Source organism: Tasmannia lanceolata, unplaced genomic scaffold, assembly GCF_043159265.1.
Source record: "Tasmannia lanceolata isolate RefF3 unplaced genomic scaffold, GAP_Taslan_0.1 ptg000044l, whole genome shotgun sequence".
In the NCBI taxonomy this organism is placed as follows: Eukaryota; Viridiplantae; Streptophyta; class Magnoliopsida; order Canellales; family Winteraceae; genus Tasmannia; species Tasmannia lanceolata.
In genome coordinates, this window is record NW_027518721.1 from 4,493,116 (window position 1) to 4,506,159 (window position 13,044).

Consider the following 13,044-nt stretch of genomic DNA (forward strand, 5'->3'; position numbering starts at 1 on the left):
GGAGGTCGTGGGTTGCAGAGAAATGGAAAATGGGTATGGAGGTAGTGCTAGGGTCGGTGGAGGATTTGGGGAAGAAGAAGAAGAAGAAGAGGAGTTGGGGATTTGGGATGGAGAGATGGTGGTGCGGGCCGCGGATTTGGCCGGAGGTGATGCCGGGGAAGAAAGTGGCCACGGCTCCCTTCCCCTTGTTTCTGCCATTTTCTCTTCTCCCCTCTTAGAAGATTTTCAACCAAAATCCCTTTTCCCTTTCTTTTTCTTTTTTTTCAAAACCCTAATTCGGATGGGTTTTAAGGAAAGGGAAAAGATAATCCTTTGACCCCCCCCTCTCTTTCCATGGACAGCCCCTACTAGTGTATTTCTCCCTCTCTTTCATCCTAAATGGGGTGATCTAAGCAGAAAACAGGGCACACTTTCTCTTCTTTTCTGGATTGATATGGGCACCTTCCAGAATGGAAAATCCGCTCCCCCTCTGCCTTTGCGCCGTGCACTCTGCACTACGCTCGTTTGCTAGGCAAACCCCGACGGTTTTCGACGAAATTTGGCGGACACATTATTGAGGTTCTAAACCAGGTTAGGGTATATTTGGGAACATTAATTCACTTATTTAGAGGAACCTTATTCAGAATGACAATTTGGGGTTCGGTCAAAATGGGGTGTCTACAGATGCCCCTCTTTGGCAGAGTGTGCTTGTCACACGAATGGCAAAGCTGACAAGACAACACATTTTGATCGACCTGATATGAAAACAAAGCAATTTTTTTTTTAAATGATGTTCACAAGGATAAAACAGTACAATGACTTTTCAACAAAACTCAAATACTGCGAGCATTGGTGAGATAGCCTCTCTCTGACCCTTAACTCTGCAATTGGTACATCTCAATGAGATGGCCTCTCTCTAATACTCATGACTCGACTATCTAAATCAACACGCAAGGACTTTATTAAAGTAAGCAAACACAAAACACAAACATACTCTTTTAAAACAAAGCTTTTAAGAAAACGAGCACAATGAAATTACTTCAGAGAATGTAAATCATTATCCATGCAAATGTAAATCAATCACTCAAAGAATATCAAATCGATCACTCAAAGAGTCTGTAACACTCAGAGAGCTTCAAACACACACATAAACCTTTATACTCAAAGAGCCTCAACTACCCGAAGAGTCTGTAACACTCAAAGGGTCTCAACTACTCAAAGAGTCTCAAACACATCAAAGAAACTTTTATACTCAAGGAGCTTCAACTACCCGAAGAGTCTGTAACACTCAAAGGGTCTCAACTACTCAAAGAGTCTCAAATACAACACAAAACATTTATACTCAAAGGGTCTCAACTACCCGAAGAGTCTGTAACACTCAAAGGGCCTCAACTACTCAAAGAGTCTCAAATCAACACAAAAGCATTTATACTCAAAGAGTCTCAACTACCCGAAGAGTTTGAAACACTCAAAGGGCCTCAACTACTCAAAGAGTCTCAAATCAACACAAAAGCATTTATACTCAAAGAGTCTCAACTACCCGAAGAGTCTGTAACACTCAAAGGGCCTCAACTACTCAAAGAGTCTCAAACCAACACAAAATATTTATACTCAAAGAGTCTAAACTACCCGAAGAGTCTGTAACACTCAAAGGATCTCAACTACTCAAAGAGTCTCAAACCAACACAAAAGCATTTATACTCAAAGAGTCTCAACTACCCGAAGAGTCTGTAACACTCAAAGGGCCTCAACTACTCAAAGAGTCTCAAATCAACACAAAAGCATTTATACTCAAAGAGTCTCAACTACCCGAAGAGTTTGTAACACTCAAAGGGCCTCAACTACTCAAAGAGTCTCAAATCAACACAAAAGCATTTATACTCAAAGAATCTCAACTACCCGAAGAGTCTGTAACACTCAAAGGGCCTCAACTACTCAAAGAGTCTCAAACCAACACAAAACATTTATACTCAAAGAGTCTCAACTACCCGAAGAGTCTGTAATACTCAAAGGGTCTCAACTACTCAAAGAGTCTCAAATCAACACAAGCATTTGTACTCAAAGAATCTCAACTACCCGAAGAGTCTATAACACTCAAAGGGCCTCAACTACTCAAAGAGTCTCAAATCAACACAAAAGGATTTATAATCAAAGAGTCTCAACTACCCGAAGAGTCTGTAACACTCAAAGGACCTCAACTACTCAAAGAGTCTCAAATCAACACAAAAGGATTTATACTCAAAGAGTCTCAACTACCCGAAGAGTAACACTCAAAGGGCCTCAACTACTCAAAGAGTCTCAAATCAACACAAAAGCATTTATACTCAAAGAGTCTCAACTACCCGAAGAGTCTGTAACACTCAAAGGGCCTCAACTACTCAAAGAGTCTCAAATCAACACAAAAGCATTTATACTCAAAGAGTCTCAACTACCCGAAGAGTCTGTAACACTCAAAGGGCATCAACTACTCAAAGAGTCTCAAATCAACACAAAAGCATTTATACTCAAAGAGTCTCAACTACCCGAAGAGTCTGTAACACTCAAAGGGTTTCAACTACTCAAAGAGTCTTAAATCAACACAAAACATTTATACTCAGAGAGTCTCAACTACCGAAAGAGTCTGTAACACTCAAAGGGTCTCAACTACTCAAAGAGTCTCAAATACACAAAGGAATTGGTGGGTTTATCGATCTTATATCGAGTTCATTGATAGCATAGCTATCTCCTGTCGAGAATAAATGGGAGTGCATGATCATTGCTGAAAAACAAACTCAAGTAACTTGAAAGAATTTTAGGGTACTGACTCCTTTTAACAAGGGAACTACATCCTGCTGGGTTTGAAAACTGCAAAAGCAGGCTCTAGATTCCGCTGGGGACTAGATTTTCTGAAACATTGACTCTTTCAAAGAATGAGTTCAATTGAGGAATTTGATTCAAGAGAGTGTTCAAGCTTCTCTTGCTTCTATTTGCTGAAAATATTTATCTCAATTATCTTGTATTTGATATCTTTTATGACGCAAGTCATAAAAGATGCCCCCAGTATGATTACTTCCATGACAGAATCCATAGGAGAACAAAACCAGGATAGGTAAGAAAGTTTAAGCTTGCATGAGTTCTTTCTTTGGTATATGGGTAAAAGGATATCCACAATGGATGAGTCTGAGAATTTTTTCTTTCATTGCTCACTACTTGAGGCTTTGATGTCTCTGGCAAGTTTGAACAAAATGTCTCTTGCCCTTTCCTTGATTTCTAAACCGGAATCTACTCTGAATTTTTTTTTTTGCATTTCAGAAGGTGAACTCTCGCTCTTCCAGTGCCAAACACTTCCGACATTGAGAGAGAAAAAATGATAAAAATAGGAAAAAGACTTCCAATGACTCAATCAAAGAAGACTCAAATTACTCAAGGGACTTGACTCACTTTTTATTCACCCTTAGATAAAATGTGTTATTTTATTATGGTAAGGCTAGCCACTCTTAGAGTACTCTCGAAAACCATATCAAGAGGCTCTAGTTTCCTCCATCGGGATTTCCGTCATGGTTGTTACCCCATTCAGATTGCTTAGTTTTAATGCCCCTAGTTTAAAAGGGATATCAAAGCAAGTCTCACTGACACTTCTCGGATTCCGGGATCCTGTCCTGTGTAGAGGTTGCTTCTGTCTCCCTGATTTCTCTCTTCAAAAGAAGTCACAACTTTTACTTTCTAAGTTTTCAATCTAAAAGACTAGTTGTCTCAACTTTTGCTTGTTTCACCAGAAGAGCTTTCTAAGCGAGCTTGGGTTCAAAAGGGTAGGATGTTCTGGTTCAAACGATTTGGACCGAATCTGGTCTAGCCAGACTACCTACGTACCTCAAAAATGGAGGATCAGATCCGCGTAGTTCGCTTTGGGGTTTTTCAAAGAACGGTTTAGCATTTAGCTTCAAAATTTTGAAAGGGATTTTATCCCAAAGTTTGACCGAACTTGAATTAATCAAGTTGCCTACGTACCCCTGAAGAGTTGGGGATCAGGTCCGACGTAGTTTGGGCGTATAAATGCCCCGGGTTTATAATATGGTTAGAAAAAAAATGATTTGATTTTGCTTTTGGCCCAAAGGGTTCATAGAAGGATTTTTAAACGTTGGGATTTTGGTCATAAAAGTTCAGACGTCCAAGGATGGCCTCCCGATGTATTTGATGTACAAGCTCTTTTGCTTAAGGTTCAAAGACTTAAAAAAATTTCTAGGAGTCTGACGGCATGTCAGGCAAAGCTACAACCACTGTGCTCCACTCCCATCTCGAAGATCTTAAATTTATGCTCAAGATTCCACAACTCCTTGTCTCCTTTTTTTTAACATGTGGAATGTCTTTACTCTTGAAATGTTCCACCTTGAAATCATACTGAAAATATGCAGCCCAATTGTTCTTTTTTACGGCTCAAATTTATAATACGACCTCCTTGGATGAAAGCCTTCCCTCATTATCTCATCAGCTCCATAGGACGTCTGATGCTCATCTCTTTAAAATTTTACTTTTCAACTGGATGTCTAAAGACGATGAAGTCTTGCTTTGCTCAATGACAGGGCATTCCCCTGGTTTATCCTTATAGGGTAAAGCAAGACTACCTCAAACCCCTCTAAACAGGTTTATCAATTCTTTGCACTCCTCGGGAGATAAAGTTTTGCCACTCCATCGTTCTCGAGTTTCGAATTTCGATACCACTATCAATGGCTTCGATTTCTTCTTCAAGTGGCTATGCTCGACGCTCTTCCTCTCGTTTGACCATCTTTCAGATCTAGAGGTGAATTTCGTCTGCATTCTCATCCGAGAAAGGGGGTCTTTAGTTGTTTAAACATTAAATCCAAGAGTGAATCATAAAAATTTGAAGATACAGAACCAAATCCTATATTGAATTGAAAACTTTGAAGTACATAGATGACTCACAGACATGCCTCTATGAGCTTTACATTTGATTTGACAGAAAATAAAACACTGACTCTGAATACGAAAGACTTGACAAACATGACACGCACTCTTTTTCTTTTTCTTTTTAACATTGACAAAGAAGACTCACCAACTTTCAACTGAGGAGTTGGTATAAGCTTGACAAAGAACAAATCTTGAAGCAAGATACTTGACATATGACTCTTGAAACATAACACTTGAACAGAGGTAAGGAATTGGCACTAGAATTCCCAAGCAGCACGCCTTCCTCCATGATAATGCTGGGTAAGAAGTTCGACCCTGGTTCAAAAACCTTGGAAAGGGTGGTCCTCTGAAGTCCTGGTGACAGTTATTGGATGAACCTCTGGTAATTCCAACAAAGAGAGTAAAGGTATTCTCGATGTAATGGGAGGATCAACTGAGTCTATATACCAAAGATGGTCCAGACCAAGCAAGTTTGGATAGGATTGCTTTTTAGGAACAGTGATTTGCACTCTTTAAAATCCTGAAATGGAGGTTAAAACACTAGATTAAATGGATGATAAAAGGGATAAAATATCTTGTACAAATAGAGACAAAAACAATCCTGAACATGTTTGGATTACAAAACAAATAAGTCAATATACGAAGGTCAAAGAAAAGTAGGTATTGATAACATGACCTACACCATCAGGATCTCAAGGAATCTTCAATTTATCCTTTTAAGTCTTTTTGGGATATGGCTGCTCTCTTTTGGGGTATGAAAAAGTTAAGAATGATAGCGCCCCTAATCTAAATGAGTTTAGACCTCAGCAATAATCATGCACTTACGACAGATAGGCAAGATTTAGCTAATCCATCAATGATCATGGTATAAGAAGGGTAAATCCATGACGGAAAATATGAATCAATTATATGTACAAAAGATAAAAAAAATAGAGGATAATCCACAAATGGATAAATAGGAATAAACAAAAAGATCACGATACAACAAACTCATGGTTTACCCCTGACTTTGAATAATAGCAGTCATGTGAAAATGCTCCAGGTAAAATCCGGCAGCATAACAGCTACACAAGAAGGTCGAAGTAAGGTAAACTCATGGTTTAACTAACTCTAAAGGATAGCGGTCATGCTTATTCTGTGAAAAATTCGGCAGCATAACGACTAGATAAGAAAGTCAAGATAAGGTAAACTCATGGTTTAACTAACTATCTAGGACAAAGTCCTAACTCTAGAGGAAGATCTTTTCGAAAAACAATATTTTGGAAGATTTTTATATTTTTTTAAATGGGTTAAAAGATTTATTTACAAAGTTTGGCTGGACCTGGGATAAGAATCCCAAGCTGCACTACGTACCTCGTGGAAGATGATCAAGCCAACGTAGTTCGAAAATCGAACTCTCCTAATACGCTATAAAACTCAACACTTTAGCTGATTTAAGGTTTTTTAATGTTTTTCAAATGATTTTGATTTTTAAGATATTTCAATGTTTTTGATCTTTTTGAAGTTTTTTTCAAATGCTTTTAGACCTTAAAATATTTTCACCCTCAAAGGGAACACGCAAGCATAACCACAAACTAGGGCAAAGCCCTAAAGCAAAAGGGAAAACCCCGGACAAGCAACAAATGTCTCAAAGAGACGATCTACAGCATGCAAACAAGTGTTCCAATAACAGAGAAAACAATTTAAGATCCCGAGTAGGGAAGGCTCTATATGACTGATTTAGTCTCTAATGGAAAAACTCCTAACTAATAACACCAGGGAGGGAGTACAAATGAGTCAGAGACTCTCTAATAACACTACTAAGTCAAAGACTCACTCTAAAAGAGGAGGCCACTCTAACACGAGTTAAATTTTCAATCGAAGTTCTGAACCTAAAAGGAGAAAACAGACCAAGGTAGGATAGGTTCTAACATGCTTTAATGCTATTGCAATGCAAGCAGTCAAGGCCCCGTAAAAACCAATCCTTAAAAGATAATACCTTTACAGCAAGAATAGGCCCAACGAAATGATGACTATCTAACTTGCATGGCACAGTTAGCAACCATGATCACGAGCAACACTACCCACAGATTTAAAGGCAAATAAGAACCAAAACGAGCGTACAAAAGTTAAAAAAAAAATCAATTAGGGAATTTCAAGTGACATGAATCATAAGAGAAATCATGAACCAAACTACCAAAATCTTATAACCCCACACATTACCTACAGATTTAGAGGTGAACCCATGGTTCACTTTAAAACAGGTCGATAAATGAAATCATGAATCTTCAAAATTCTCAAAAATTCTAATCAAAGAACGTGAGACAATTTCTCATTCCAAACCACTATCATAGCAAAAGAAAATCATCACTTCATCTTATATATGCTAAAATGCAAACAAGAGCATCATAGATTTTAGGAATTAAAGAAGAGAAGAGAATATAATATGGACAAATCGACAAAACTGAATCACACTTTAATCCATATGAAATTTTTAGTGCAGTTCAAATCATGCAATAGAGGTGAGTCACCTTGGCCACCAAAATACAGGCAGGGACACTGATTAGTATCTTCTGCTATGACGGAAACACAGAGAACTACCAGAGAACATTCTTGATATTACCATTGACAGAAATACATAGAGACCAGCTCAGTCCTAAGAGTCTTAAGATACCCAACTGAAAATCCATTCACTACTAGCAAGCACTATTGTATTTATCCATCATCACAGAACATCCAGGCATGTTTTCAGACTAAAAGCCAGGATTTGAAACTTATTTCCCTACCATAACTCAAAGTCTAAGATTACAGCAAATATGGATCATTAAGGTTTAAATCAACTTGCAGCATAAATCAGAGCACTAACAAAATACTGAGATTAGAGTCGTAACCAAAATTAACGAAATCATGCTCAAATTGAGTCCACTAATCAAATACCATAGATAACCACAAAATCCATAACTTAAGAATTGAAAACAAATTGTACCTGAGATTTCTTTTACCCAATTTTTGTACAATCACCTTGAATCCGGTATTAATGAACAAATTCACAAGAGACTTCTCAATGACAGCAAGATTTCCTAACAAGAGAAAAATTGAGAGAAGGAGGTCGAGCTCAGATCTGCGACGATGGGGAGGTTCGGATTCAAGGCTCTCGGTGGATGGGGATGGGATATTGGTCGAATGGTGGGAGGAGAAAACGATGAAGAGGGCTTTGTAATGAGTTTGGCAGAAAATGGCTGAGAGTTGCTGATGGCTTTGCCGGATTCCGGCTTCCCAAAAAAATCTCTCTCTGTATCTCTCTCTCTCTCTCTCTCTCTCTGTTTTCTTTCTTTTCTTTGATGGATGGAAATGGAATAAGAGGGTTTTGCAGAGGTGAGGGTCGGTGGCCGGAGAAGAGGGTTTCGGATTTGCAGAATCGTGGCTAACAGATGGGGGAATCGAAGGATGGGTAAGAGGAGGATGGAAGATGCGGCTGTGACTATGGAGGTGGTCGGAGATGGGGGTTGTCGGATTCCGGTGAGAATCCGACCGGAGAATAAGGGTTTATGGGGATTCTGGGTTTTGGGAGGTGGAAGATGGTAATGGTGGCTGAAAATGGGGAAGGGTTTGGTGGTGGTTGATTTGGGTAGGGAGGTCGTGGGTTGCAGAGAAATGGAAAATGGGTATGGAGGTAGTGCTAGGGTCGGTGGAGGATTTGGGGAAGAAGAAGAAGAAGAAGAGGAATTGGGGATTTGGGATGGAGAGATGGTGGTGCGGGCCGCGGATTTGGCCGGAGGTGATGCCGGGGAAGAAAGTGGCTGCGGCTCCCTTCCCCTTGTTTCTGGCATTTTCTCTTCTCCCCTCTTAGAAGATTTTCAACCAAAATCCCTCTTCCCTTTCTTTTTTCTTTTTTTCAAAACCCTAATTCGGATGGGTTTTAAGTAAAGGGAAAAGATAATCCTTTGACCCCCCCTCTCTTTCCATGGACAGCCCCTACTAGTGTATTTCTCGCTCTCTTTCATCCTAAATGGGGTGATCTAAGCAGAAAACAGGGCACACTTTCTCTTCTTTTCTGGATTGAAATGGGCACCTTCCAGAATGGAAAATCCGCTCCCCCTCTGCCTTTGCGCCGTGCACTCTGCACTACGCTCGTTTGCTAGGCAAACCCCGATGGTTTTCGACGAAATTTGGCGGACACATTATTGAGGTTCTAAACCAGGTTAGGGCATATTTGGGAACATTAATTCACTTATTTAGAGGAACCTTATTCAGAATGACAATTTGGGGTTCGGTCAAAATGGGGTGTCTACACACATCCACAGCTGGAATGACTTCAAGTGCACGTAGCGAAAGCATTAATGCTTTCTTCGATGGATTTGTTAACCAAAGTACCACTTTACAAGAATTTGTGGTACAATATGAGAAGGCACTTGTGGATCGGCGGAGAAAGGAAGCTGAAGAGGATTGGAGGACTAAATCATCACATGGAATATTGAAGACAAAGAGCACATTGGAAGCAGATGTTGCAAAGTGTTATACTAGGAAATTTTTTGACTTGTTCCAACTTGAATTTCTAGCGAGTATTGATTGTTGGGAGGAGATGGAGTGTGAGAATGGGAACGTCACTGAATATAAGGTAAGAATGTGTAATGAGGAGGAGTGGAAGAGTTACAAGGTTATATATGATGTATCTGAAGGTGTTAATGCTACATGTGAGTGTGCGATGTTTGAGACCACAGGGATTCTATGCAGACACATACTTCGCATAATGGATATGAGGCGTTTAGGTTCTATTCCGGAGCAATATCTCTTAAGTAGGTGGACAATTGGGGCGAGATATCAAGTGAATGGTTTGGCATCTACAAGCATAGGAGATAGTGACGAAGTAACTCCATTTGAGAGATAGTGCGTTACATTAAGGGTTCAAAAAGTACTAGATGAACACCCGACAAAGAAGAGTATTTTGAAGAAGATGGAAGAAGACTTAAATGTGTGGTTGGTGGAATGCGACCAAGCAAAGAAAGGTAAGGAAAGCAGTCCAACTATCTTGGAAAGCAGTGGCAATCAAGTACAGTCCAACTATCCTAACGAATCACCCGAGATATGTATTCGCGACCCTCGAGTTGTGAGAACCAAGGGTCGGCCGAAAAATGCTACAAGGTTTAAATCTCCAGTAGAGGCCTCTCAATCTCAACCCAAGCGGCAAATGACGTATACAAAATGTGCAGGAAGAAGTCATTATACGACCACGTGCAAAAACATACCTAAGGTTTTTATTCTTGCTTAGTATATATATCTCAATGTGTTTGGAATGAATTTTTTCAGTGTGCAAGATTTATAATACGTTTCTTATATATATTGCCTACAACGGAGGTTAAAGAGGAAGGAAATAGAGTTGGCGAGGACAAGGAAGAGGATCACTGTTGAAGTAGACTAAGTGTTGACAATAATCATTTACATTGGCTTCATCTCGCATAATTGGTGTCATCTTTTATTTATTTATTTATCATTTGAATAGTCACTTGGTGTCTTCTTTTTCTTTTTTATCATTTGAACAGTCACTTGGTATCACTTGAACATATTCACATTGGTATAAATTCTTCTTCAAATATTTGCAGATTCACAATTATTCTTTTGATGAATTTTACTCATGCATTGGATGCAGGTCAGTAGAAGAGCAAGAAAATTGGTGAACGAAGACTGTCATCCATATTTGGGGCCTAGGAGGGAGAGGAATGGGTGCACCATAGGAACAGACCTTGTAGACATGTATGGTAGGTGTGGGAGTTTTGGTAGCATTTTCCACGTCCTTAATGTGATGTCTGTGAAGAACAATGTTTGTTATGGGCCTATGTGAAGAACAATGTTGTAATGTAACTGGTAGTTTTGTGAAGAACAATGTTATATGTAATAGGTGAAGAATATGTAACTGGCGGTCTCTTCATTTAATACACAATGTAACAGCCAAACCAAATTTAATCTCCACTCCTTAGTCCCTGGTGCTGCTCTTAAGTTTTGCATTCCTTGTCTTTGATTAAATGTGCATGAGAGAGTTCTGCATTTTAAATGTGTGCTACCAGTTTCTGTCCTTACATGGAGAGTCCTGCATTTTTCTCTATGGCCTTGGCTTATACTATTTTTTTGGATGGAGGCTCTGTACTTCCTAAGTTTGAGCCATCAAAATTTAACTTAAATCTCCTAGAAGCAGAAGGACAAGCGAGAGGATTACAGATGAAAAGCTCTCCACTCTACAAATTTCTCACCAGGTCTTAAAGTGCTTATGCCAATTCCCCTAAATATAGGGAGAATGCTCGCCCAAAGCACCATCATTGAAATATGTTTAAACATGTGGAAGGAACCCACCTCTAATTGATCCGAATTGTTCAGTTGATAGTCCTTGCTTTGGATCTTCTATGGCCCAAGAATCACACCAAATCATGCAATACAATTGCTTATATGGAGTTTTTGACAGCCAAGATCAGCAACAAACAATACAGTATTAAAGATTGCATTATGAGCATGATTTTAGAGAACTGAGGATTCAAAACAAGTCTAACCAAGTGAACAACTTAGATCAATTATGCCAATTCTTATTTTTCTTTCGTTCACCTACCAAATATTTCATCGCAACTTTAATTGAACATGAGCTGCTGAAATCCAACACATACCAATTTCGATGTTAAGCATGCAACCTATCATGTATACTTGCTCAATTTCGAATCAGCTCCCTCTTGATTTTGATTTTGAGGACTGATGTATTGTTAACTCATTTGAGAGGTTCCATAAAATCAGGCCTTGGCTCTCACTCTCAGCTGGGAGGTGTTCTATCTGATATGAGTTTTTGCTCTCATTTGGGAGGTTCCATAAAATAGGAAACACATATAATCTGCTCAAGGCTCAAAGCATTGGACTGTGGTTAAAGCATTTACAAGTGCAACCATGGCGAAAGCATATGAAGCTTACAACTCTACAAGAAAAGCATTACAATATGATTGAGACTCTTTCATTCTTCCCACCTCACTTAGTGCTACATTGATAATAAAAAAAAACAATGAAAAAAACCACAACACCCATAACTTTAATCCACCTAGTTTCATTCTCGACCACTTTAACAGCTTCACGTCCCTGTTGCACCAACACCTTCAATTCAACAACCTCATTATCCAACCTTTCGACCACTTTAATGGCTTCACGTTCCTGTTGCACCAACACCTTCAATTCGGCAACCCCGCTCTCTAACCTTTCGACCACTTTAACGGCTTCACGTCCCTGTTGCACCAACACCCTCAATTCGGCAACCTCACTCTCCAACCTTTGCAGACGTTGTTTTGCAATCATGTTGTCCCTCCTCAAACAAAAATCGTTGTCGTCAACATTATTTTGACACCAACAGAAATACTCACACTTCTTGATGCCAAGTTCCTGTGTGTTGTATGAGCTTTAGGAATTTGAAATTTGGTCAAGAAATAAAATCACACGTATTGAAACGTATTGAATGTTTACTTACAAGGAATCCACATGTGTAGTAGGACTGTCCTCAGTTTCCATTCTTATCTGACTTAGTTATTCTAATACAGGCTTTCGTTTGACACTCACAATTCACCACAGTTGAACTACCATCACTCTCGGTAGACGACGCCATTGATTAATCTTAACTATCTGCACACAAAAATCAGGGATTTCATCATAAGTAAAAGAATTGGTTACGTGTATATAAAGAAAAATTCAGGGAATCAAGGATGACGTATTAAACAACGACAACTTTAGATCATGCCAAATATCCTCATGAATGAAGAAGAATTGGTTAGGTATCCTTAAACCTCTCAGCTATTAACAAATGATTAATAATATCATTAAAATCACAATGATTTGAATGTAAATAAGGTTTCATTGACGTCATTGAAACACAATCAGAACATATCCCATATTTCCACTTCAAATGTCACAGAAAATCCATTAAATGATGTTCACAAAAAATCCTCTTTGAAACCCACAAAAAATAAACAACATGAACAGAACATCCATTAAATGATGTTCACAAAAAATTCAGAACATATGTATGTAAGAAACAATAGCAAATCAGAAGACATGTATGCAGGAAACCCCACCTCTTGCGATATCGAAACCCTAGCTCTAGAGAGATTGAAACCCTACTAGCTTGAAATATTACAGATTTATTAACACAAAAACCCTAGCTTT

General features: G+C 39.0%; 1 protein-coding gene across 1 annotated transcript; it reads left to right on the top strand.

The window, feature by feature from the left end:
* Positions 1-9,172: 9,172 nt before the first annotated feature.
* On the top strand, positions 9,173-9,751 carry LOC143863302 (protein FAR1-RELATED SEQUENCE 5-like). The gene has a single exon (XM_077373992.1). It carries the CDS (start codon positions 9,173-9,175, stop codon positions 9,749-9,751), a length of 579 nt encoding a protein of 192 aa, XP_077230107.1.
* The last annotated feature ends 3,293 nt before the right edge of the window (positions 9,752-13,044 follow it).